At 38.1% G+C, this 25,296-nt stretch overlaps 2 protein-coding genes across 5 annotated transcripts in view; both read left to right on the forward strand.

The window, feature by feature from the left end:
* Nucleotides 1–27: 27 nt before the first annotated feature.
* ABHD18 (abhydrolase domain containing 18) lies at nt 28–18,347 on the forward strand. 2 transcript variants are annotated; one of them, XM_071555570.1, is made up of 14 exons: nt 28–148; nt 2,823–2,963; nt 3,389–3,497; nt 5,509–5,593; nt 6,071–6,171; nt 7,560–7,638; nt 7,730–7,814; nt 8,564–8,591; nt 10,440–10,578; nt 12,591–12,680; nt 12,933–13,034; nt 13,905–14,283; nt 16,435–16,597; nt 17,205–18,347. In XM_071555570.1, exons 3-14 carry the CDS (start codon nt 3,406–3,408, stop codon nt 17,254–17,256), a joined length of 1,395 nt encoding a protein of 464 aa, XP_071411671.1. In that variant the 5' UTR covers nt 28–148; nt 2,823–2,963; nt 3,389–3,405; the 3' UTR covers nt 17,257–18,347. The 2 variants fall into 2 exon arrangements, with proteins under 2 accessions (XP_071411671.1, XP_071411670.1); XM_071555569.1 differs by lacking the exons at nt 28–148; nt 2,823–2,963; nt 3,389–3,497; ... (2 more) ...; nt 7,560–7,638; nt 7,730–7,814 and adding an exon at nt 7,876–8,231 and having other exon boundaries at nt 8,556–8,591.
* Nucleotides 18,348–23,179: 4,832 nt separating this feature from the next.
* LARP1B (La ribonucleoprotein 1B) overlaps nt 23,180–25,296 on the forward strand; it is a 29,021-nt gene continuing 26,904 nt past the window's right edge. For all 3 annotated transcript variants that reach the window (XM_071555571.1, XM_071555572.1, XM_071555573.1), the window contains exon 1: nt 23,180–23,484. In XM_071555571.1, the coding sequence (XP_071411672.1) occupies nt 23,253–23,484 (232 nt within the window). In that variant the 5' untranslated portion in view covers nt 23,180–23,252. The remainder of the gene's footprint in view (nt 23,485–25,296) is intronic.

Raw genomic sequence — 25,296 nt, forward strand, 5'->3', positions numbered from 1 at the left:
CCTCCTCTTCCTCCTCTTCCTGCCACTCCCACTCGCATTCCCGTCCGCGGTCCCGCCCGCTCATGTGGTGTTTCAGCGCCGGCAGCGCCTCGAATGAACAGCGAGTGACCTTCGCGGGACGGGGCGGGTCGCCAGTCCCGCTGACCCGGTGAGCGGTGGTCGCGGTCTCCGAGTGGCTCCCATTGAAAGCAGGAACCGCCGGGGCTCCCCTTCACGGCACTGCCCGGCCCCGGAGGCGGGCTCGGGGTCCAAAGGGGGCGGAGGGGTCGCGGGTCTCCGTGTCCCGCCTCCCGCCGCCCCTTCGGCGGGAGCGGGGCCAGCGCTGGGTCCCGCTGGGGTGGAACTGGGCAGATTTGGGATCGGGGGTCGTACCTGCAGCCCCTGTCAGCGTCTGCTGAGCCCAGTGAGTGCAGGGAGCAGCTCACGCTCCTGATTTAGGCCCTCTTGTTTATCCTCAGGCTACTCGGTGTCTGTCCTGTCGTGTGAGGGCTTGTGTCTGATTTGTCGCCGTGACTTCTCTGCGATTTCTTTGATTTTAAGCAGTCATTTATTCTATGGGAGAAAAGGAGCTGGAGTTAACTGGAAAAGATGTTTTTAAGTAAAGTCGTAGGGTAAGGAAGTTAAGGGCTCAGCCTTCTGAACGAGATAAACCTTTGTGGCTTGTTCAGGTTCCATTCTTGTCGGGAGCTTTTTCACGTCCATGTATAGTATAGTAGCAGCACTGTGGGCCGTTAATGAAGTCCTTACCTGCTTTCCAGCGGTGTTTTTCTTGTAGCTGAAGCCACTTGCATTGGAGAGAAAGAGATGGTTGACCTTTTATGTGTTGGATTTTGGACGAATTCTTGTGTCAGTTTCTATGAAATAAGTGTGCATGCCAAAAATTTATAGTTAGTATGCTGCATGAGGGTTCTGGAAGCAAAGGGAAACACTTCCTAGAGCAAGGGCCTAGTTACAATTTATTCCTAGTTTTCCTTGTCTTCTCTGAAAAACACAATTTTAAGATGAAGGGGTTTTTTAGTGGATCATTTCTTAGTGTGGCTTTTTATCTGCTGCAGTTTCTGTTCACAACTCACAATTATGTAAAGCCTACTGTGATAACAGTATGTTCATTCCAGATTCTTAACACAGATAGTGTCTCCTGGGCTAGACAGCTCTGCAGCACCTTTATCATGTCACTGCTTCAGACCACCTGTCTCACCAAGGGATTGAGGTGCTATCAAGTGGTGGAAATCCAGTCACATTCTGAAACAAGCTCCGCTGATTCTTTCATTTCAAACTCCCACTGCTGAAATACACTCACTAATGTGAAGTTATGAAACTTCAGCCTCCAGCAGCTGGATTTGCCTTTTCTGACAGTAAAAGTTTTGTAATTGCCTTTCCATGTAGGTGTGGATAAGCAGTGACTGAAGGATGTCCTACCTTTTTGTTACTGAGATTAAAGATTTGAGAGAACTGGCCCCTATTCTGCCTCAGTAATATTTCTGAGAAATTGTGTACAACATCCTGCATCTACTAGGAATATTTTAATTTTCTGTTTTGTTTTAGTGTTTCCTGTACTCTTTCCAGTAGTGGTTTAATCTTGGTTCTGATTAATTGAAATATCCTGAGTTACTTCAGAGTCTTCATTCAGTCGATGAAACAGAACAGAGGATGAGACAACCCTTTTGCCTCAGTCAATGTTGCATTTAAATATAATGCACTTGTCTAGAAAGTTGTTTTGGCATTCTCTTGGTGCAGCAGCCAGCTCATCAGGCCAGACTTTGAACTCAAAGCAAAATCCATATCTTCATGTTTTCTCTCTTGGTTTGCTTTTATTTTTAAGAGACTGTCTAAAAACAAACAAAACAACAGTCAACCAAACAAAACATGCAAGGCTGCTTTGTTAAGCATCAAAACAGTAACTGAATTTCCTTTTCACAGTTGCTGGCAAGCAGTGTACTGATAGAACTGCAGTTTTAGTGTATTTCTGACAGCATAGATTTACTCTTGTGTGTGCTCACTCTGAGCTGTGTTCCTCATAGACAGTCCACTCTGTATTGCTGTCCTTGTCTCCACCACCCAGTTCTCTTCTAGCACCCTGAAAATACCAAGCTGCCCCTCTGCTCCAAAAAGCAGAGGACAGACCTTGGAGAGGTGAGCAAATATTTCCCATCTGACACCCCAACAGCACATGAAATGGATGGATATCTTCAGAATGGACAAAGGAAAATGGTTGTTTTGAGGTTGTGATTCTATTAGACCAAGCAGATATGGATCAGAATAATGGGATTAGACAGTCAGCTGCCTGGGACTGGTGGAGCAGGAAGTAACAATTTCTACATTTTTAAAACAGAAGGTCCTCACTTTGACTTTCTGATCATTTCATGTATTTATTTTTATTGTGTAATGGCTGAACCATCCTAGAGCCATTGTGGCTTTCTAGTGTACTTTTTCTAGTATTCAAGTACCTTAAGTTGTCTGTAATTTCTACTTTGATAAGTAAATTATTCTAGGTGTTAAAGAATTCTTTTTTTCTACATATTGATTCTTAAGTATTGAATTTTTAGAAGTTTAAAGTTTTTCTTAATCTGACCACAATTTTAACTTGTTATACTCAAACAAGTTTGTTTTAAGAATGACTATATTAGAGTGTGTCAGAATAAATGCCTTTGGATTAAAATAAAATTTAAAAAAAACCCCAAAACATGAATTAAATGACACTGTTTTGGGTTGTGATGAGGTTATTTAGTCCATTTAGTATGAGGGGATCTGGAAGTACTAAAAAATTCCTGAAACGAATTTATTAACAAAGTCTTTGATTGTTGAATCTGTTGTTTTCTTAGGTGTACACAAATCCTGGACCTTTTTTTTAATTGACTCTCTGTATCCTGCTGACCAAGAAACCGATTTCCAGTTCTTTTTTTTTGCATTTTTTTTCCCCTTCCTGATTGGAAGAGCTCAGTAGTGGCTCCCTGTTCACTTCAGTAAGTATTGCTTTGAAAATAATACTCAGCTTGCCCAAAATCTCATTAGATTTAACTATCTTTGAGCTAGAGTATTTGCTGAAAGAGAAGTGATACTGGCCAGAATTTTGATGGTGTGATTTTTTCCTAAAGGCAATGGGAGGAGCATCACTTTGAAAACCATGAAGAAATGGAGAAAATGGGAAAATGAATGGATAAAATAAGGATTAGGATATATATTTAAGACACCATTGAAGACAATGTTACAAAAATAGTCTTTCTCTGCAACAGTGACTGGAACTACATTTTCTTTTCTTTTGTTATAAATGAAAAATTAAGTGTGCAGAAACCAGAGTAAGAAACTGCTTTGTGTTATAATCAATGAACTTGCCACCCATGCTAACAACCAGTTTAACTGTCTTGTTTTTACCTGTGCTTTTTTCTAGATGTCAGATTGCTGCTAATGGGTGTAAGTAAATTAGATGTCTTATACAGAAAGCTTCTCCTCACTAAACTTTTCATCAGAGGATGGGGAAAGCCAGAAGATCTGAAAAGGTGACTTGTTAAAAAATAACAATATAAACAGTATTTCATATTAAAAGAAAAAAGAAACCCTTGAAGTATCAACAGTTGTTACTATCCTGTATTTAAAATAAAAGTGTTGGTGTTGTTAAGGAAATCATGTGTTTCCATACCAAGGGAGTAACTGGATTTAAAAAAATGTTAAAAGGATTTGCTGAATGTTTCTGTTTAAAGAGGCTCTTCTTGAGAGAATGTCTGTGTGTCCACTTAGGCATATATGATACATTCTTCAAACAGCATCTCTGGAAGTGTTTTCTGAAAGCAAAACTTGCTGTATTTCTGCAGAGGAATTCTTCTGTTTAATATTAAAGAGGATCTTCCTATCTTTCTGTAACTTCTTCATGAGTTGTAAAATTGTAAGATTTAATCAGAAGTTTCTCTCATAACCCAAAGTAGTAAACTCTTTCTTTTTAGAGGTCTTGAAAGTAAGAAAAAATTTTTATTATTGAATAACACCTGAAAGTTGAGCTTTTGAATTTCTCAAGTTTAAAACTGAAGTGACTGAATATGTATGTTCTGCATTGTGCAGTATTTAAATAGGAAATTATAAATATACATTTAATGTAGACTTCTAATATTTATGTATTTGAAAATCAATAAAGAGAACTTAAAATACTGAAATAAAATGTTGTGCACTATGGGTAACAGTGGAGTTATGGGAGGGTGTTTTTGCTTTTAAGTTCAAGTAGAAGATCTGATCTAGAAATGGCTCTTGGTTTGCTTTGTATGTCTGTCTTTAGTTAGTTTTTCTCTTAAGTGGCAGACTTTCCTGCAAAATGAGAATGCTGACTTTTTTTTAAAGGTTTGGTTTACTTTTGTTGGAATAACCAAGAATTGTGGGGTTTATTTTGATGGGAGCATCTCTATATTCTACTCCGTGTGTGTATCCAAAATGGGACACTTTAATGTTGTCAAAACCCTTGGTTTTAACCCTAGATTAAAATCCAAAGATTTATGTGCACACTCTTGATGTGATAAATGTTGATATCCTAATGCTTTGTCCTGATTAGCAAGAGTTGAAATTCCTCAACATATGGAAGACTGAACCTTTGGTATCTTCCTAACTACAAAACAAAATACAAAAATGCAGTATTTTTAGGGTATTTAATGTCAAACAAATCATCTGTTCATTTAGCTTACCCTCCACACTCAATGTCTCCTACCTGTACCCTTATTTTTTTCAGAAATAATTGTTGTACTTGCTGTTCTGTCTAAGAAAAGCAAAGGTTATATAGTAAAGCTATTTTTGATGTGGTGGTAAACTGGGTTTTCTTTCCATCCTTTTGGGGTTTTTTATGATGTTGGCAAGGTGAACAGGTCATACCTCTTACACTGTTAGTCTGTACTTTTCTCCCCAAACTGTTCCAGCTGGTCAGGTGACGTGTATTTATGACCATAAGAATGAGCATAGAGTATTTAATGTTGAGAGGGCCAGTTTGAGGGCATCTAGTCAAAATCCCTGTTCAAGACAAAGCTGACTTTTGTTTCTTCAAGTCAATTGGCACCTCATTAATTTGAGTTTTGAAAGTCTCTTAAGGAATGAAGATTATTTATAGTTTCCCTGGGCTGTCTTCTCATTTGCTTAACTGTGAATAAAACCTTTTACTGTGCTCCAGTAGGAGTTTGGTAAATTCATTACTCAGCCATTGCTTCTGTTGTCTTACTGTACACCTCTGAGAAGAGTTTTGTTTCTTTTTCTGTGGCTCTTCAGCCCATTTAAGTAGCAGAAGACCAGTAGCAACCAGATTTGCCCCTTAACCTTCTGTTCCCCAGAAACGTACCTGAGCCTATTTCTTTTAACTCAAAAGCCTCCTTGCATACCTACCCTGTGGGAGACTGATTAATCTGTAAATGGAAAGCTGGATTCATAACTATTTTCTTTGTGGCTTACTTTAGCTCCTGAAATTTTATATAACTATGTTTTTGGGTTTGGTTTTTTTTAGATTAAAAGCTGAATTTTTCTCTACTTCTTTCCTTTCAACAGAATATTTGAATTCAGAAAGATTATTGGTAACAGGGAGAAATGCCAGACGCTGATTGCAAAAGATTACCCAGTGTTCATTGACAAGGTACTTAAAAACAAGAGATGATAAAAGTTTTTTTTCCCAGTTGGTATATAAAGGTGAAATAACTTGGTACTTACTGGGCTACTTTTTTAGGCTACTAGCAGAGAATGGAAGGAAACTGAGAGACAGTGGCTCTACAGATACTGTTATGCTTTTTTCCCTGTAGTACAGTAGTTGAGGAGTGGGATGTCAAATACTAAAGCTGAAAAAATGTTCAAAACTTAAGTATGTGTTTAAAATGGGACAGGACTACACTTTTCCTTGATTCGTGTAAAAGGTCATTTAATAAAAGCAAAGTTGGGAAGAAGTGTTTTCATTCTGTAGATAACGTCTATCCCTATATTTGAGGACTAGACCTCAGCTTTGGGTTTATTTAAGTGCTTATGCTTTAAGAAATTGTTCTACTTTTAAGAGATTTGATTTCAGAGCAAGTTAAACACTGGTATGATATATATTGCTATCATCTCATTCTCTCTGTAGGTCGAGGGACAATCTGACTGTAAAATCCTTGAGGGGCACTTCATTTCCCCCTTGGCTCATTGTGTCCCAGGTATCCTGCCAGTCGAATCTCTCACAGCAAGGTAAAAGAAACTAAGAGGTATTTCCTTTCTGAAACTAGTGCTGCAGAGATATGAGAATGGTCTATAAGTAGTTTTATTGTAAAGCTGGCTTGTTGCAATGCAAATTATCTGTAAAATATTTCAAAATGGTTTTTTTGCACTAATACATGAAAATAGATCTTGATTTCAAAAGTGAAAATAAATCTTATGGATGTAATACCTTAATCTGTGTATTTAAAAAAAACACTGGCAAAATATGACTTTTTTGGGTGGAGTTTTTTTGAGTATAGAAGTTACATTGCACAAAGCTGTTGAATACCCTGGGTTTTTTGAAATTAGTTTTTTCCCAAATCTGTGGGATGCTGGAAATGAGGGATGGTAGATGTTTTTATATATAGCAGGAGAGGCTGTTGATATGAAAGCATGTTATATTGTATTTGAAGGAACCATTCCAGCTTTCCATTTACATTGAATGCAAAAATGTTGTATATATGCTGAAGTAGCAAGTTAATTTAATTGTAGCGAGAGAATCTGATGCCTTTCTTACTTGACCAGCCAAAAAAAAACATTCTCACAGAAAGCTGGATGATCCCTAACAGTGCTGGGCTCACCCTAGCACTGCTTTGCAGTTGAGGACTGGGTTTGGAAAGGGAGCATAATTTCTGTTTGCTTTAAGTTTTGAGCTAAACTGTCATGATGGATTTTTTTCCCCAAGCTTTCTTTGTTTACTAACTTCAAAACTAAACATAAAAGTTTGTCAGCTGAAGTTGATCGTGGTGTTGTAAATTTTGTCAGTAATACTGGCTGATGGTTTTATGTGTTTTTAAGCATGTGACACCAAGGAATGTGAGAAAAAGTTGTGGGGAAAATACTAGTGGCTCAGAAATACTTTTTTTCCCCCAGTAGTTATACTATAAATAACTTAAGTAGGGGCAGAAGACATTAGGTGATAATGTTGGGGATATACAATAGTTTCATTATTTGTATGTTGGGTGTTTTGTTTTGGTTTTTTAGTGTATTATTGCTCATCTTAATCTTCAATTTCAGGAGAAAAATAGCAATGCTGCCTAGGAGAGCAGGACATGCTTTTTCAGGCTGCTTTTTTATCTGAAGTTCCATTTCTCCACTCTGCAAAATTTAAATTGTAATGATGAGGTAGTCTTTTTTAGGAACATGATTTTTCATCTTGGCTCCTCTTTTTGTTTGGCTTTTCTTCTGTCCTATTTTTAGATTCCTTTGTTTGCTGAATGTGTTGATGAAAAATGATGTTGCTGAATTGCTGGCAGTTTGCCTGCACGTGTTACAAATACTTCACTAAGTCTTTTGGGGTTTTTTTAGATTAATTTCTCTCGGTGCAGCTTGTAAATAGATGTACTTGCTCTGCTAAAATGTATGTTTGTTTCTCACAGATTTCAGTTCATCATACCCAGAAGATGGAATAGCAAGCACAGACCTGTGTGCATTCACTTAGCAGGCACTGGAGATCATGTGAGTGTGTAAAATGTAAAATTGATTGTTACTGAGGAATTAAATAATCAGATTTTGTCTTAGATATGTTATTTGTATATTTTGTCTTTAGCACTTCTGGAGGAGACGGACATTAATGGCAAGGCCGATGATTAAAGAAGCCTGTATGGCTTCCCTGTTGCTAGAAAATCCTTATTATATCCTTTTGTGGAAAGCACAATAGTTATTTTTAATACTTTGTCCAGAACATAGATGACTTATCACAGTGGTAAAATAACTACTTTCTGGATCTCTTTCCCATGGACTTTTCTGTGGATAGAAGCAAAGAAAGTATGACCATTGCATGAAACACAATGTGGAACACAGTTAACATAATAAGCTACTTTTACACAAAGTATGGCTTTTTTGATTTTATAAAAATGTCCTCTGTGGCTTTTTTCTGTATTCATTAGAGTAAAAGCTGTGATGTGAATGATGTGAGTCTGTTAGCAGTAACTGAGAATTATGCATTCATTCTACACCATACTGTAGATGCAGTATGGATCTATTAATGACAGAAAAGACAGTTGCCTGTCCTGCCTTCTGTTCTCAAATGTGACTCTTCGATATTTCAGGTACTTTTGAGAAACTTACTACTTGCACTTAAGATTTGGGTTTTTTAGAAAAAACAGTGAAGTTCTGCCATCTTCTTTAACTGTTAGTCTGTTATATTACAGTTTTGGTTACACTTTTTTCCTACCCATATGTCTGACAAAGGTAAAATGTTGCAAACTACATAGTCAAACAACATTCAACTCGATTTAGTGCCAGTTAAACGTTGGGGATTTAAGTTCCAAATTTCAATTGATCTCTGCTATTTCTGTGTGTGATTTATTTGTTTGTTTTTTCATTTTAATGACCAGTTTTTATATAGTCTTTTTTACTTTCTTTAACTGGAGTCTTTTACATGGCTGTAGAAAACCTAAGGATCAAATGTAAGTATTACTGTTACGTTTATTGATACTGTCTTTTTGAAATAGCGCTTTTTATTCTCTCTCAAGGAGCTGAAAATTGTCTAAACTTTGGTAGCTTATTAAGAAAAATAAGTCCAAAGGATGGACCACTTGTAACATGCTAATGTGAAATTGTCTACTCTTTGCTAAACTACTTCGATTTTTTGTGTTAGGAGATCACAGGGATCAGGAAAGTTTGCACGAGATGAACTTGCAGTGAGATGCAAACACATTCTGTGAATACAAGCAAGTTCCATTTGATTTTCCTGATTCACAGCTGCAAGTGTGCAAAAGCTGTAGTTATATTTCAGTCAACTATGAATAATCTTTGGTCAGATAGTCTATTTCCCTGTTATCTTTTATATATCGTTAATATTTTGCTTCTTCAAGATATTTTAAAGATTTACACATATGTGAATAAATCTGGTGTTGGTTGGTGTTCAGGCAGTGGAAGCCATGCAATATTCAGTATTTTACAGGATTTGTTTCCTCAGTTTCCAGAATTCAGAAGCCTAATTAAGCCATCCAGGGTTTTTTTGTTTTTCACTTTTTCCAAACCACAGAAGTATTAAGAGAATTCAACAGAATGTGTGTCTGAAGCAAAGGCATGGTTTTAGTCTCCCAATATTTCTTAAGGTCCAAATACCAGTTGGTGTTTTAATCCTTTTCAATCCTAACTTGGACATTTAATTGAGTAGAAGACACAGAGAAGGTGATTTATATAAGATTATAGGAAAGTGACAGGAGAGAGTGTCTGCTGGAATATATCCATTAGTAGGTTTATTTCCAGTTATTAATGATCTGATGCAGAAGAATAAATTTAGTAACTCTGTTCTCAGTTGTCTAGCACATCATCTTAGTGGATGAATTATGTAGAGAAAGATTCTTTCAAAGCGGGGTGCGCAGTCTAATACCCCAACAGGCAACTGTCACTCTTCAGTACAGGGTTACACAGCAGCAGTGGTTTTAGTTTATGTGTTGGTAACAATGTTTAATAAATACAACAGCTTGAGAGAGCTGAGGAATCTCATAATAAAGCTGTAGGAAAGATTTCCACTAGTCTGTAAATGCTGGTCTGCAGCAGCTATGTTCATTTCTGTGTGACTTCACGAGCTTTGTCCTTGTGCTTCAGAGTGTCACAAATGTGATGGTGGCATGCTGGCAGGAGAGGCCAGGAGCCCTTTGTAACCTGACTGTGATACTGAAAATACAGAGTGCCCCTCCCCAAATTAGAGGTCTGTTATTTTTGGTCCCTCTGGTGGTTCAGCTGAATAGCTTTCTACATTTTTTGTGTGTCTTCTGTGTTTTAATGCTTTGTAGTATACTACCTGAATTTCTCAGTACTGTGACAAGCTTCCCAGTTTATAGTTTCAGTCTTACAGTGACACTGATGAGTATTTCCAAAGCTGACATAGTGATTGCTCTTCAATGTTGTGTGCAATTTTTCAATGATGTAAATAAGGGGAAAAAAAAGGTAGTGTATGTCTAGGACTGTATCACTTTGATTCTATTTCTAAAATATCTGTTATAACTTTACAGGACAGAATATTACTACTAATGAGATGCTAATGTTGGTAATGTCTGTTTCCATAAAACCAGGCTGTAAGTGATACTACATTAGAAGCTTAGTAGGTCCTCATTTGCATGAAAAATTACAAGTGCCAGAGAATCTGGGCTTGCTTTTTCTCCTGTTAAATCAACAGAAGTTCATCTCCAGAATTCTCTGGAGTTGTGATTAAGCTTTGCATAAAGTATGTATAGAATGATGAGAACTGTCAGAAAACTGTCTTGGAAAATAAATCCTGTATTTTCCTTTTCTGGGGAAAAAAGACGGTCATGTTTAAAAAATGTCTCGGACCTGTTTGTGATGGGAGGAGCTCTAATTCTAGAATCGGCAGCTCTTTTGCACTGGCTAGAGAGAGAAGGCTATGGACCACTAGGGATGACTGGAATATCCATGGGAGGACATGTAAGCTTTTATATCTCATATTCAGTAATTTTTGTTTTAACTTCTCACTCGATCATGTAGCATTCGGAAATAATTTGTTTTACAGTGTTGATCTCAGAAGTATTATAAAATAAACATTTAGTGTCATGAGAAACAAATTGTTGGCAATTCTCATGTTCTGTGGTGCTGAATTAGTATAATCCTTAATAAGTACTGACAAATCATAGAGCCATCTCCTGGCAGGTTTAGTAAGAATATAAACTTCTCACATAATTGGGGTTTTTTTTCCACAAGAGGGGGGCAGAAGTGTTTTCTGAAAAGGAAGTCTGCACTTGATTGATTGCTAATTCTTCCTTTTTCTCCATTCTTCTTGCTAAAACCTTTGTGTTGCATTGTGTGAAATACCCCCTCTTTGTAGGCATGTTGTGATTGAGGTGACTTTTGGTGTCAGTTCTGTTTTCAACTCATCTCTTTTTTAACCCTGATCATTGGTATTGTTCAAAGATTGCTGTAATGAGGTGGATAATGTTTTCTGTATGACATTGTGCATATTCAGACTAAACTAGCAGTGTATTACTAAGATGCTTGAAAGACCAATACACAGTTAAAATATTACTGCTTGTGTCTCTACAGATTATGATGGACCCATAGACAGAGACAGAGGTGCAAAGCTTATTAAAGCAATGCACCTTTGTTTGTTGTTAGAACTAAGTAAATAAATAATGTTAGTAATAGTAGTGTTTACTGAAAGAGGAATATTTTCCCCCTAAAACACAACTTTATAACTCTAAATGTCATAAATGTACAAAGCACCTTTGATTTACGTCAATGTCACGCTGCTGAATCAACAACTTTTGTTCCTTGGCTTATTCCTAAGCTGTATTGGCCTTCTCAAACTGGTATGTGCACCACTAACCATGCATGACAATTCAAATGCTGTGGTAATAACCAAATTCTATACCCTGTACAAATGGTTATATCCAGCATGGGTATAGAAGAAGGCAAGATCTGAGAAAAATTGGTTTGGAAATTCCTTTGAAATTTTTTTTCTGAATCCAGGAAGATAAGTTTTTGGCTAGTCCTAACGTAACTGGTACATTGTAAACCAGTGAAATAAATAATATTTGATGTTGATCCTCTACAGAATGTGTAGGTAGCATTGGTTCAGTTCTACTAATGGGGAGAGCTGGAACTTAGAGAAAAGGAGTCAGACATTCTGGCTATCAGAACGTAGATATGTTGTGTTCTTGTAACTTTTTATTAATAAAGAAGAACAGAATTATAGTTCAGGTGTGTAGATCCATCTGACACAGACATGGGGTCTTTTGTATTAAGAAGTTCTGTTCAGAGCAATAATAAAACTTGTGAAGAACATACTGCAGGCAATATATAGAGAACTTCTGTACATTGAACTTACTTGTTTTCATTTATTTTCTGGGTTAAACAGAATATTCACAAAAATGTGTTCAGAGAACTGATGTAAAACTAATAATTCAAACTTAAAGGATAGAAAAAGAGACCACTTAGTAACTTAACATACTGAATTGCTTCTTCCCATTTTGTTTCCAGTATGCAAATTTCAAAAGTACAGAATTTTCAATAGCCCTTCTCATACATTGCCTTTATTTTGCCTTGAAATAAACTTTCAAGAGCTTGATAAAAAGCTTTAAAGGTGTTTTTTATGGTTTGAAACAACTAATACCTTATATTAATTTTTATAATTATTATGATAATTAATGTAATTACAGTTGTAATTAATGGAATATTTAGTTAATATTCCATTGGGAATTCTTACAACAAAACCCCATTCAGCCCTGAAATCAGTCTTATCCAGAGCAATGTTTATTAGAAAAATCACTGAAGAATAGATTGTAGCTTCTAAACAGGTGAAAGTATATCCAACTGCTACAGTCTGCTTTGGCACCATGTATTTGATAGATACTATATAAACAAAGAAATTGAGAATGAGAGAGTTCTTTCTAACATATTGTGAATTCAATATTAAAATACGTAATAAGTGCTTTTGATTCTAGATGGCTTCACTGGCAGTGACAAACTGGCCTAAACCATTGCCATTGGTTCCATGTCTTTCCTGGTCAACAGCTTCTGCAGTCTTTACTACGGTAATTAACATATATTTTTGTTAATATATTATATGGTAATCAGAAATGTGAGTTAAAAGGTTTGGGTTGGCCACAGGGAAGGTGAGTTTCCATGCCGTGGTTATAATGTGTGCTTATGCTTGGATTGCAATAATTTTAAGTGCTGTCTGGGAACTTGGGCAGAATTCCACTGGAAAACTAAGTCACAAGATCAATTGTTTCTGGATCTTTGGATTTTACTTCTGTACTTGATGCCTTTGTTTATAATCTCAGGGGGTGTTGAGCAAGGCAGTGAATTGGAGAGAGCTTGAGAAACAGTATTTTACACAAACTGTTTATGAAGAAGAAATCATTCAAATGCTTGAATACTGCGGAGTAAGTACAGTTTATTTTCCCTATTTGCTAGTATTTACATGTGCAAATCTAGAAAATAATGAAATCTTTTTACTTCCACTAAAAGTAGACAATTTTTAGCTAAAATATACTTGCATGTTGTTTCTTTACAGTTTTAAGAAATTCAGTCTTTGAAGGAAAACTTGAAAAACAAAGCTAATATTTTGGTTGCATAGTGAGTGTTCAGTGTAGCCCTTGCTACAGGTTTTTCCTACGACCATGCTTAGTGTAATGTGCAACATAAAATGTATTCAGTTGAAATTCTGATAAATAACTTCTTTTCCTGAAGACTCTTTGGTTTATGACAGTTCTTCTTCAAATATCTTACAACAGGAGAAGAGGGGCTGGGGTGGAGATAGTTACTTGGACACTTAGCATTTTTACATCAGTACACTGTAGAACACTGATGGAGAAGACAAAATTAAATGAAGAAACATTTCAAGATGTTCAGCTTGTGTCTCCCTAGTATTTAAAGACAGTTGATTTTTCAGGCCTAAACCTAACATTAGACCTGCTTGCATATGTTTATTTTTTTATTATTACGTTATTTAAGCTTAAATGATGGTAATTATAAATTCAGAGTTTAATATAGAATGAAAAGCAAATGTGTTTGTATCATAAGCTACCATACACATAAGTACTTGCTGCCTTTTTTAAGCTGACAGAAACGTAGAATGAAATTATCAAGAGGTTATGATGGTCAGGATTTAACTGAGTGACCTGCAGGCTGGACATAACAAGTACAGTGCTTTTTGTATCTTCTTAATTTTTTTTAATAATGAGTTGATCTTAAGATTATCTGATTAGTTTAAGGGAGAAGCCCTTAATAAATGACCTGATGTCTTTGTTTAGACAGATTCTTTCAAGATGGGACAAGATTTTGTTAAAAACTTCCCTGACAGCGTGGACGGTCTGGAGGATATGGACGTGACTTCCAGCATATTCAGCCTTGAGTCCTTGCGCACTACTGTATCTCAAGAAGCTGTTCACAGCTTTACCACAAATAAAAGTACTCTAAGTGCCTCTTCAGAAAGACTCCTAATACAAGATGCTCCTAAGATACAGTGCATAAATCAAACATTTTCAACCAGTAGCAGTGGCAATAAAAACTTAACCAGCCCACAAGGACACAGGATAAATAGAAGAAGAAAGAGTGACACTTTACAGAGAGAATCCTTAATGTTCATGAAAGGAGTAATGGATGAGTGTACCCATGTAGCTAACTTCTCAGGTATGTATCTATTTGTTTCAATGTGCATTTTGGAAAACTGAGTAAAATACAGTGGAAGGAGAGGTATTTTCTTCATTCTCCGTGTGAAGACCTGCTGGCCCCTTAGCTGAAATATGGAAATATTGTGAGAATTATTCAGTAATGTCTATTTACCACTCCATTTCCTAATTATTTTTCTGTTCCTTCTTGATGGCCAACTAATGACAAAGTGAATTAAAAATTTGCTTTTCAGTATCTTTACTCATTTCTCCTCTGCCTTGCTCTGGCTCTTCTCAAATATGAGTTAGTGTACATTTGTATTACCTAAAAGAACAAAACATCTGTGTGATGTGAGTAATACCTAGAACTAACTAATGTGCTAATATGTTTTTTCAAGTAGGTGTCATAAAGCAGAAATCTCATATTGACTTCAGATAGAAAGTAGCCTACATAGCTGAGAACGAAGCTTGAATGACACTGCAGAAAACAGGACTCCAAGCCAACTTAGGGTATAAGATAAGATAAAAAGGGTAGGTCTTTTAATTCCAGGCCTGAGGCCCGCAGGAATACATATCCATGCACGTGCCCAAAGACTGGTTTTGTGGGTTTTATAATAATGTCCATCCTTGTTCTGCCACCCCCTGCTTCTGCCCCCTTCCACCCCCTGGCAGACCCATCAGGAATTGAGCCTGGGGGAGTTTTCGGACCCCCCCCCTTCATCATCTTCATCTTCCTTGCAGTAAAAACATGCAGAGGTCTTTCTGATGTAGTGCAGTATGGTGAATATAGTTTCCCAGGACAGGCATAGCATATAGAGGGAGCTGTAGCCCAGCCTTCCTTGGCATTTAGGACAAATCCTTTACACTGCTTGCTTGCAGCAGTGCAAACAAATGCTTACTTCCTAGAACTGCTTGAAAAGGTTGTTCTGGAGTGGAGGCTTGGAATTCCTTCTGTGGCAGTCCATTCAGACAAAACGGTTCAGCTGTGCATGTACCTTCTTTGACTTCTGGGATCCACTGACAAATATTAAAATTCAAAGATCTCTATACTAGTGTAGATTTCTTGACTTGAATCACTGCCAGAGATGTTTTGTGACAAATACCAGTGTAGTGCTTTCCTTAAAGCTGTAAAAGTTATTTTAGTAGATAGAAGAAGCCCCGTGAGCTTTATTCTAAGTACAGACATTCTTGTTTATCTGGATTTATCCAGGTATCACTTGACTAAAGCACTGACCTTTCTTGAAACTTAAGAGAATTTGTGATCCTAATGTCAAAGTGATGTAGTCCTTCCTGTCAGTAGTCTCTCAGGTCCTGTCATACTCTAGGAGACATTGCATCCCCTGCCAGGGTATCCTTGGAGTGTGGCTAGAGAGGAGCTTCAGAAAACCTGCCTAATGCTCAGATTTCATGGAAAATAGACCAGAAGACTAGAATCTGTCTCAGCATTGCATGTTCTCTATCTGTGATTTAGTATGAAAGAAGGAAGGTCTAAATGATTTGTGACACCCCATTGTCAAACATCTTGGCTGGTCACTCTTTAACATACCACATATAGTTTCTTCTTGAAGAGAGAAATGTTCTGTGTTCCAGCATAATTTTGCTGTCATTTTTCTCACCATCATTTTGTTCCTGATTGGTGCAATTCTGTTTATGAATAATAAATATATATAACAATATTTTGGGATTTTATGTTGCAGCTAAACCATGTAGGAAACAGAAAAGAAAGTGAACATATGTTGCACTTTTTCTAATCTTGTATGAAAAGCTTTTTTCCTGTCCTCAAGCAAAAAAATTACATAAAGCTCCTACTCTGCTGAATTTCATAGTTGTTCTTGCTGAAAAAAGAGATCTCAAATAACTGATGTGAATGTGATAGAGTTTTGGTGATAAGAGGAAAGACAATTCTGTCATTCCTCAATGATTTGTGAAATTTTCAGCTTTAGGGGAGGAAAGGATGTTTGTTTTTCTACTGATAGCCTCACTACTGTAAAATCAAAAAACCAGATAAACTCTGCCAGAGGACTTTAGAACATAAAATTTTATTAAAGCTTAGAGTAATTTAAGTTTTTTTAGAAATAGCATTTTTACAACAGAAATTTCAGCTGTTGTATTTCTGTTTCTGACCTTACATGAATTCAATTTTTATTGGGTTTTGTTTTTTTTTATTTTTTAGTTCCAGTTGACCCAAGTTTAATCATAGTTGTACAAGCTAAGGAGGATGCATATATTCCTCGGACTGGGGTGCGCAGTCTTCAGGAAATCTGGCCAGGGTGTGAAATTAGGTATCTGGATGGAGGTCATGTCAGTGCCTACCTCTTCAAACAAGGACTCTTTAGGTAAGGTGAACAAAAAAGTTTAAAAATAGTCTAGATTTAATTAAACTATAAGTTTGGCTATAAATGAGTAGTACTTGCATGAATTCTTGCCTTAGGTGTTGACTTTCTAAAGACAGTCATATAAATCTGTTCTATAAATGCAGTTCTGCTTTTGAAAAGTTCAATATTTGTGCTGTTAATTTTAAAATATAAGGAATTAGTAAGACTGTACATCCTGTTTAGGCAGTCTAAGCAACAACAAAAAAGAATAGCACTGTATCGGGTCCACTGACCACTAGTTTATTGCTATTTAAAACTTCAGACTTATTTTATGATAGTTCATCAAAAATTGTAAGTTATGCTGTCTTTTACCCATTTTCTGATGTGTTTGAGTAGAAATTCATTAACATTTGCACTCACATTAAAGTTGAGGTAAACAGTCACTCTCATTCCTGAAACATATTACTGAGTTGAAGTGAGAGATCCCAGAGAAAACACTACCTGATATCAGATTTTTATTGAATGCTGTTTTGAAATTGTGATGATAGCTTTGTAGATACATTTATATGCCACTTACATCTGCCTTTTCCCAAATTATATGAATGATCTTCTTTTGACTTTGTTTCAGACAAGCAATTTACGATGCGTTTGACCGCTTTCTTCAGAAATATGCCGTTTGAAAAGTCTACATAATGTCGCCAAACTGATCTCTTTTGTAATTCAGCTTACTGGAACTCATATTTGGAAAACAAGCTGCTTGCAACATTGAGTAGATGGTCACTGATTTTGGCTGTTGTAGGTAGCAATTACCAAAAATGGTAAAGTACCAGCATTACTTTCATTTCAAACCAGTGCCATTCTGATGCAGCTGCTTCAGCATTACCTGTGAAAAAACAACGGCAGCACTTGTCAGTGCCTGAATGTATTGAATGTTCTTCAGTTCGTGTCCTTTGTGTCTAATCATGTTATGCATTCCTTGAATTCTAAATCAATTCTGAATTGTGTGTCAGTGGAAAACTAGACCAATGTAAGTGTTTAGAGAATGAAAAATGTACTGTAGGTCTAAGTTGCTCTCTTGTGTTTAATGTGTTTCTAGTTTGTTCCAGATACTTTGGTTTCCTGTTGCTTCCTTGTGCCCTTGTTACTTCAATTGTGTTGTACTAACAGCTTTGCCAGCACTCAGCCTCTTGTGTTTGTCACTGGTTTACTCTTAAATTATGAATGGAAAATGCACTGCATTAGAAGGGGCAGCATCAAATCCTGCAAAAAGAGACTTTGAGAATTCAGTGAAGAATGAGAAATTTTCTTTCAGTATATCCATGAAGTTCTTCTGCCACTGAAATAACTGTGCCATTCCAGAAGGATCATTGTAGCAGTTCATCATTCAGGTTCACAAAACTGGAATACGTGAAAATCAAGTGTCTGGTAATGAATTCTTTATATTAATTCAGTTGGATAACATAAACCTCTAGGTTGTTTTTTTTTAAAGAATGCTAGAACAGGTAGAGATTTCATCATTTTACTTTATAAGCAGTGGCTGATTCTAAGCAGTTAAATCAACAGCAGATTATATGGTGCTAGAAAGACCTGCTGGAAATATTTCAACAGAGGTCCTTTTTAAAGTGCACTCAGCACCGATATGCAAAATATGCTTTCACTCTATAATTCTAAAAATACATGAGACTAAAGGTTAGCAAACAGTTAGGTTTGCTCCTTTTTTTTCCTCACTTTTTTAATTGATAGAAAATAAAAAAATTGGATTTTGAACACATTTAAGAAAATTCAAAGTCTGTTGTTTCCTCTTTTGGGATCAAAAATGCCAACAAACTACAGTAGCATAAAAGGTTGTCATGTAGTGACTATGTGATGTCTCTGCATGTCTTTCTTGTGGTAATCTCCTGTAACATTCTTTTAAAGCCAGTTTGGAGAGAGGCTGAAAACTGACACACTTCAATATTAATTTTAGTACCGTCATGACCAGGGTGATATTGAAACAAACAGAAAAACCCAACCATTTCTCAGGATGTGCAACTTCTGCACCTTTCCCATCAAACACTTTTGATTTATGTGGTTAGTGTGACGATTTTTAGTCGGCAGGATATGTAGCAAACAAAGCTCAGTTAATATATTGTCTTGAATTGTACTCTGACAGACAGGACTAATAACTGTGAAGAAGTCATGGTTCACTTGAAAATTAGGTGTGTTCAGGTAAAACTGAAGAGTAACAATCCATAATAATTCACATTATTTAAGATATAAATTTACTGAAAATGCAAAAGGTTCTATTTTTTCGGAAGTGAAATTGCTTTCTTTCAAGTGTTTCTTCATCATTTCTTTGGACACTGTTTGCTTTAACATATTAGGAGCAAATATGAAGTGAGTAACAATTTTAAATACAGTAAACATTGAATATTGGAGAGTCTGAATTCAAATATAAGTAAATTTAAAATTGATGGCTTGAATACTGTACTAAAAGACTTACAGGGTTTACAGTTTACAAGCTTATCCCTCAATTAAGAGTGTCTGTGTTCAGCAGCTTTTGTAGCTCTCACATTTTAAATGTAATGGTGTGCTTTATGTCCCATTTCTGCTGCAGCTGTGAGAAAGGGAGATAACTGGTGTCAAGGGAAAGGCTTGAATAAATGCAAGAGAGAAAAGACAGATTTTGTAAAGGTCGGGAGTAAGCACAAAAAGAAATCAACTATGCTACAAAGTATAACATGCCAAAATAAATATTTTCAAAGCGCACAATACTGGGAATTACACAACTGATGGGAACTTGACATCCTGAGGTTAGTGTTCTGATGGTATTCCTAACAAGGTTTAACTTACCCAAAGGGCATACTATTCCTAGATGAAGATTTAGGCCAGTGCCACTCCTGGTTGTGAGAGTGTCTTTTGGGACAAGTAGTGAAAGACTGGTTTCTGACAAGAATCAGAAATCACACTTTGCTCTGTAGCTAAAATCATGTTGCCAAATATGAAAGCCCAGTAAGCATTATTTAAGGAATTTCTCAGGTTAGAATAACAAAAAGGAAAAATGGGCTCTGTGGTCTATTTCTGTAAGTTATCAGACACAGGGAGCTCTTAGGTGGTCTGTAAAGGGGGGAATCTTGTTTTTACCTTTGGAAAATTGACTTTTTAAACCAGATTTTAAGGTTAAATCCTAAGAAAGTATAAATAATCCATTTTGATGTTAAATGTGATTTTAATTCAGCAATTGCATGAGATAAATATTGGAATAAGATTCCTGCACTAAATTCATGTAGCAGGTAAGCCATTTGGTATGTCTTAAATTTACTGTAAAACTGGCCTTGGTAATTTTTTGGTTTTAAAATTTTTCAATAAAAGTCCTAAAAAACCAATTACATGTGAAGGTTCTTTCATGTTAACAGGTGTTCAAAGTGCATCTCACTGTCCTCCTGTAATCCTTTTTATTCCTGCTAGTGCTGTAGCACAAGGAGAGCAATTAATCTACAGGACATGATAAAAGCTTCACATAACAAACACTGGTACTGCTTTGATGTTTTTCTACATCCAGTGCCTAGTAAAGAAAATAAGCTTGTATCAGCTAATTAAGATACCATTATGATTCCAATGTTATACTTGCCAGTGCCTTCATTGTGCTAGAATTTCCCAGACTTATTTAAAATCTGTTCTACTTTTAAAAGGGTCCAAAATACATACAACTTTTGGCTGATGTGTTCCAAGCAAGGGTGTGTTGTACCATACTAAACTTGGAGTGGGTAGTTTGCTTTGTCTGCATTGGAAAGGAGAGGCTCAGGGCAGAGTGTGAGGTTGAATCTGGTGAGTTATCCATGAGTAACCCAGGTAAGCTTGTTTGGTGTTTTGTTCCCATGCTTCTCTTCTGGCATCTGAGCACTGAATCATGTTCTGAAACAGGACATATCTAAAAATTGTCAAATGGAGCTTTTTGCAACTTTTTTCCCCAAGGCCAAAAAAGCCCCCACAACCAACTCAGAAGGGACTGCTTAGGAGGTGGGTTTTTTAGCAAGGATAGATCACTTGTGGTTTATTACTCTACAAAGTCTGTAGAAAGGCAACATAATATGGAGGAATGAAGTCCTGTTGCTTTTCCTTATTGGAATGTCATATGTGTGTATAGAGATACTCTCCAAACAATAGAAAAGTGAAACTCCTTGGATCCTCTGAATACTATTTTGGCTTGGTGGCTGCTAACACTTTAGGGCAGCTATATATTTATTAAATTATCTTAATTGTTTCTGTCTTTTTCTTTTTTTTTTCTTTTTTTAATGCTGATCTTAATTATGGTTGGTTGGGAAGGGAAATTTCTTTATCTTAAACTGTCAGGTTCTCTGTCAGTTTGGCTGTAATGCTAAGTTACACAGTATGGAAAGGAGGTTCTGTATGGTCTGTAGTCTTCATGAAGAACTGTTGCATGAGTGAAATGCTGCTATTTTATGTAATCCTGTAATTTGCAGTGTTTCCTGGTACTTTTGGATACTTCCACACAAGATGAAACATAAGCGTTAAAATGTAAAGTGTGTCGTAAGGATTGTTACTCTCTTGTGGTGTAAAGCATATTTTCAAATGTGAGTATCTTAAGCACTGTGCTCCTAAAGGAAAAAGTTTTGCCAAAGATGTCTGACTTTCACTGCCAGACAGTAACAAGAAGGATGATACAATGTAGACAAAGTGTTAAGGATAAGTCTTAGCAACTGTAAAAGCTTTTTTTTATATCCTCATCAGGCCCAGTCTGTTCCATACAGGCTACAGTAAGACACGTCATACCCCAGAGTTCACAAAACAAGTATGGACAAATGCTCAATTGCCATGTTACTGGTCACCTTTAGTGCTTTTTTGCCCCCTCCCTAATCAGTTTCCTGCTTTTTTCCTGCACTGCAATATTGCAGTGTTCCTGAAGTCCCAGCTGGCCTACTCATCTGCTTCCTTATCTTTTAACACTTGTATGGGAAAAAGAGAAAAGAGGAGGTTACTCCCCTTCTTACCAGTGACTTAGGTAAAGCCTCTGTACTTTCATATCACTCTAACCTCTGCTTACCTTCTGAGTTTGGGAAACAAATATTTTGATTGATACAAAAAGATACACAAATTGTGATTGATACTTCTGTTGTCAGGAATGAATGCAATTACATATCCTTGATTAATAAACTTACAGCATCTGAAAAAATCAAGTTCTTACTGCCAAAGAAAAATGCTTTTAAGGGTTTGAAGATATGCTGTAATTTTAATCATTCTACCTTTTTTGTCCTTTACTGATACAAATTTAAAAAGAATGTGTGTCACCTTCTGTACAGTAAGTACAGAAGCACTAATGATTTTTTTCTCTGTTTATGAGAAGAGAAATTCCTCTAAAGTTTGGAACTTAAATCTACAATTACAGAAATGTGCATTAATGTATTTACATGGTTTGCTCCTTGTAGCATAACAGTTGTAGTAATGTTTTAATTTCAAGCCTTTACCACAAAAGATCATTAGTTTTCAAATATTTTTAACAAAGCAGCAAACACCTGGGTTGAGGTAGGCCTGGCCTTCCACCAGGTGATCTGATTTGCTACTGTACCCACAGTTACAGAATAATCTTAAAAATATCTCAGTGCCTGAAGCGTCAGTTTATGATGGGCATTTGTTGAGTTTTTGGTGGGGTTGTGGATTTTTTTTTTCTGATGAAGGGGTAAAACTGCACACAATCTCATTAGAGCAAAGAATAATATTACCCCAAACAGAACATATGCAAAAACCAGGAACTTGGCAACTTGTGACACTACTTCAAAGTATTTGTCTCGCTTTATAAAAAGCCCATTTGAGAATTTGTTCAGTTCCTTAAAGAATTGTTGGCTTTTTTTTTTTTTTGGAAGTCCTTTTGTAAGAAAGGGATTAAAACATGGCCAAGAGACTAAATGATAGAAATGGCAGAGGAACAGGTGTCGTAAAGTGTAATCAAGGAGATCTGTGAGAGCACTGGGAGCTGGCTAAGAGGGAAAGGGGTGATAAGGTGTCCTGCTGCAGTGGCTTTCCTCATCCTCTGACCACAGTGCTTCTGGGATAATGCACTGGCAGAAGTGCAAGAATAACTAATCCAGCAAATACGAGTGTGAGATAATTTCTAGGAAATTTGTGGCAGCAAGTAGAAAGGCAGAGGAATATGGTGTGATGGCGAAGGTACCTGTGAGATGGAATGTAAATAATGTGAGATTCCCTTGCTGCTGGGCCTCCAGTATGTTGAACTTGTTCTCTAGGCTGTACCACTGGAGGTGCTGAACCAGAGAAGTCTCCTTCGCATCAACGAAACGGTTCCTGCATAGTGAGACCCTCGACGCGTTCTACAGGCACGGGACAAGCCTGGAGAACCGAAATGTCCGAAAGACCCTGGCAAACCGCCGGACCAGCGCAGGGGAGATCTCCGGGTCCCTCCCCTGGGCGGGCGGGGCCGGTGTGGCTGGAGCGCCGCCCGTCCCTCGGCAGGGCCCCCGCGGGTCCCGGTGCGTCTCGGTCGCTCTCTCGCTGCGGCCGCAGGGCACGAGAAGCCGGCGGCGCTCGGTTGGGGCAGGGGTGCTGACAGCCTCTCCTGGCGGGGCGGGGCGGGGCGGGGCGGGGAGGAGGCGGGTCCCCTTCCCCTGCCTCGGGCTCCCCGCCTTAGCCACCCCGGCTGCGGCCCCTCCGGCGGGCGGGCATGTCCGAGGCGCAGGTGTCGGAGCGGCGGGACTGGGGAGCGGCTGAGGAGACCCGGTGGCCCGAGCCCGTCTCGCCCCGCCGGGAGGAGGAGGAGGCGGAGGCGGGAGAGGGCGGCCGGAGCAGGGAAGCCCCGGCGCCCAAGGAGAACGCGTGGACGCGGCGCAGAGCCCGGCGGGACAGCCCGTCCCCGCCCGCCGGGTCGGACGGGCGGCTCGGACCGCAGGAAGGAGGTGCGAGGGTGGGAGTGTGCGATGTCTTTATGGCGTCGAGATGTTTTTCGTTTTGCTTTTGGTTGGTTTGGGTTTTTTTAGGAACGAAAGGCGCGTGTTTGCGGGCAGCGCAGCCGGGCCCGGTTGCAGCGCGGCGGGAGCCGGGTCGGGCGCGCTGGCTTTGACATACATGGGCAGAGGAGGGAGGCGGACGAGCTGGGGGGACGCGGGGACACGGCCAGGCCGAGGGAGCGCCGCGCTGGCTGCAGGTCCTGGGGTTTGTGAATGGTCGGGCGGTGACCTCCGGCCGGCCCCTGCTACATGGGGTTGGGTCAACTACCCGTCTCGTTTTGTTTCTCTTTTAGAAATTCTGCTTTGCTGCAGCGCTTTTTTGGCTAATTACATAGCAAGGTCCTCGGAACGATCCGTTACTTGGTTTTGGTTTCCAGAAGATCTGGATTGTAGAGACCTTAAATGTTGACAAAAGCAGGCAGTTTGCTTGCTGTGGGATTCAGCATGTTTACATGGAAAGTGCGAGAGTAGCCATGGGATAATTTTCTGGCCTTTAATCACTACGTGTAAGGTAAAGCTGCTTTATAGGCACCACGCTGGCTGAACAGGCATATGACTTTCCAAAGGCGGTCATCAAACACCCGACTTGAAATTGTCAGACTTCATGCTTAGGCTAGCAAAGAGTTCCTAGGAGACAGCAGCTTCTCAGAGTATTGTTCTTAGCTGCAAGTAAACTGCTGACCTGAAAATAAGTATTTCAACGTGCGCCTCTCAAAAATTTCGGTCTCAGCACTTGCTCCTGAAGGCACCTGACAAACCATTTTGTGATCTCACAGTCACTTTTATCCTTGAGTTAAATGCATCCTTCCTTCATAAAGAGATATACATAATTTATAGTTTCAGGTATACAGGTCATACAGACAAGAGACCACATTCCAGACCACAAAATCTCTGCTTACCTGAGGAGCAAACCTTTTGGCAACATAGATACCCATGTTTATCATCCCGACTGTTTTGTTTGTGTGTATTGGTGCACTCATAAGTACCTATTTGTGTGGAGCTTCCACAATCTGTCTTGCTGGGCAGCAGCTTGTGGTCAGGTCCATGCATGAAAGGGGACTTGTCACTTATCTAATAATGAGACATTAGAAGCATTGGGAAAGCAGCTTTTGTTGCATTAGCACCTTGTGTTTTATCTCTGTAAACTTTTCCATTAAAGTGCACAAATAGTTGTTGAAGGAAGGAGAAGGCAGTGACTTTATACATATACGCTGTGTAGTTAATTTGTTGATTTTGGCAAACTGTAAGTTATTTTGCTTCTGCAAAAAGTTGTGTTTACTGTTTATGGAATTAATATTAAACTGAGTAGTTGCACTAGAACGTTTTTTTCAGTGGCCAAGTGTGTAATTGAGCAAATAAGGGAGGCAGTGTTGCTGGAAGTGGCATTGGTGAAAGACATACCAGGGTATGACCACCACTAAAAGCACCATGAGGAAGCCACTGCTCTTTCTCTTGTAAAAGACAAAGCAGCTGATCTTTCCAGGTTGGTTGAAGGCAGGAATTGCCATGTTCCTCCACCTGCAACAAGGGATGTATTTTGAAGTAACTAATTGCATGTTGGCAATGCAAAATCCATCACACTAGGCCCTTATGAATGTTGTAGTATGGAAATTAGTCATATGAAATAATAAGTAGATGAGCAGAAATACTCCTGGGATGGAATGTAAAACTATCTGTAAAGAGGATAATAAAATGTAAAAGAATCTCACATCAAAGCAATGACTGAATCCTGTTTGACTTGTTGATCCTGGCTTAATTTGT

Source organism: Pithys albifrons, chromosome 5 (assembly GCF_047495875.1).
Source record: "Pithys albifrons albifrons isolate INPA30051 chromosome 5, PitAlb_v1, whole genome shotgun sequence".
Lineage (NCBI taxonomy): Eukaryota > Metazoa > Chordata > Aves > Passeriformes > Thamnophilidae > Pithys > Pithys albifrons.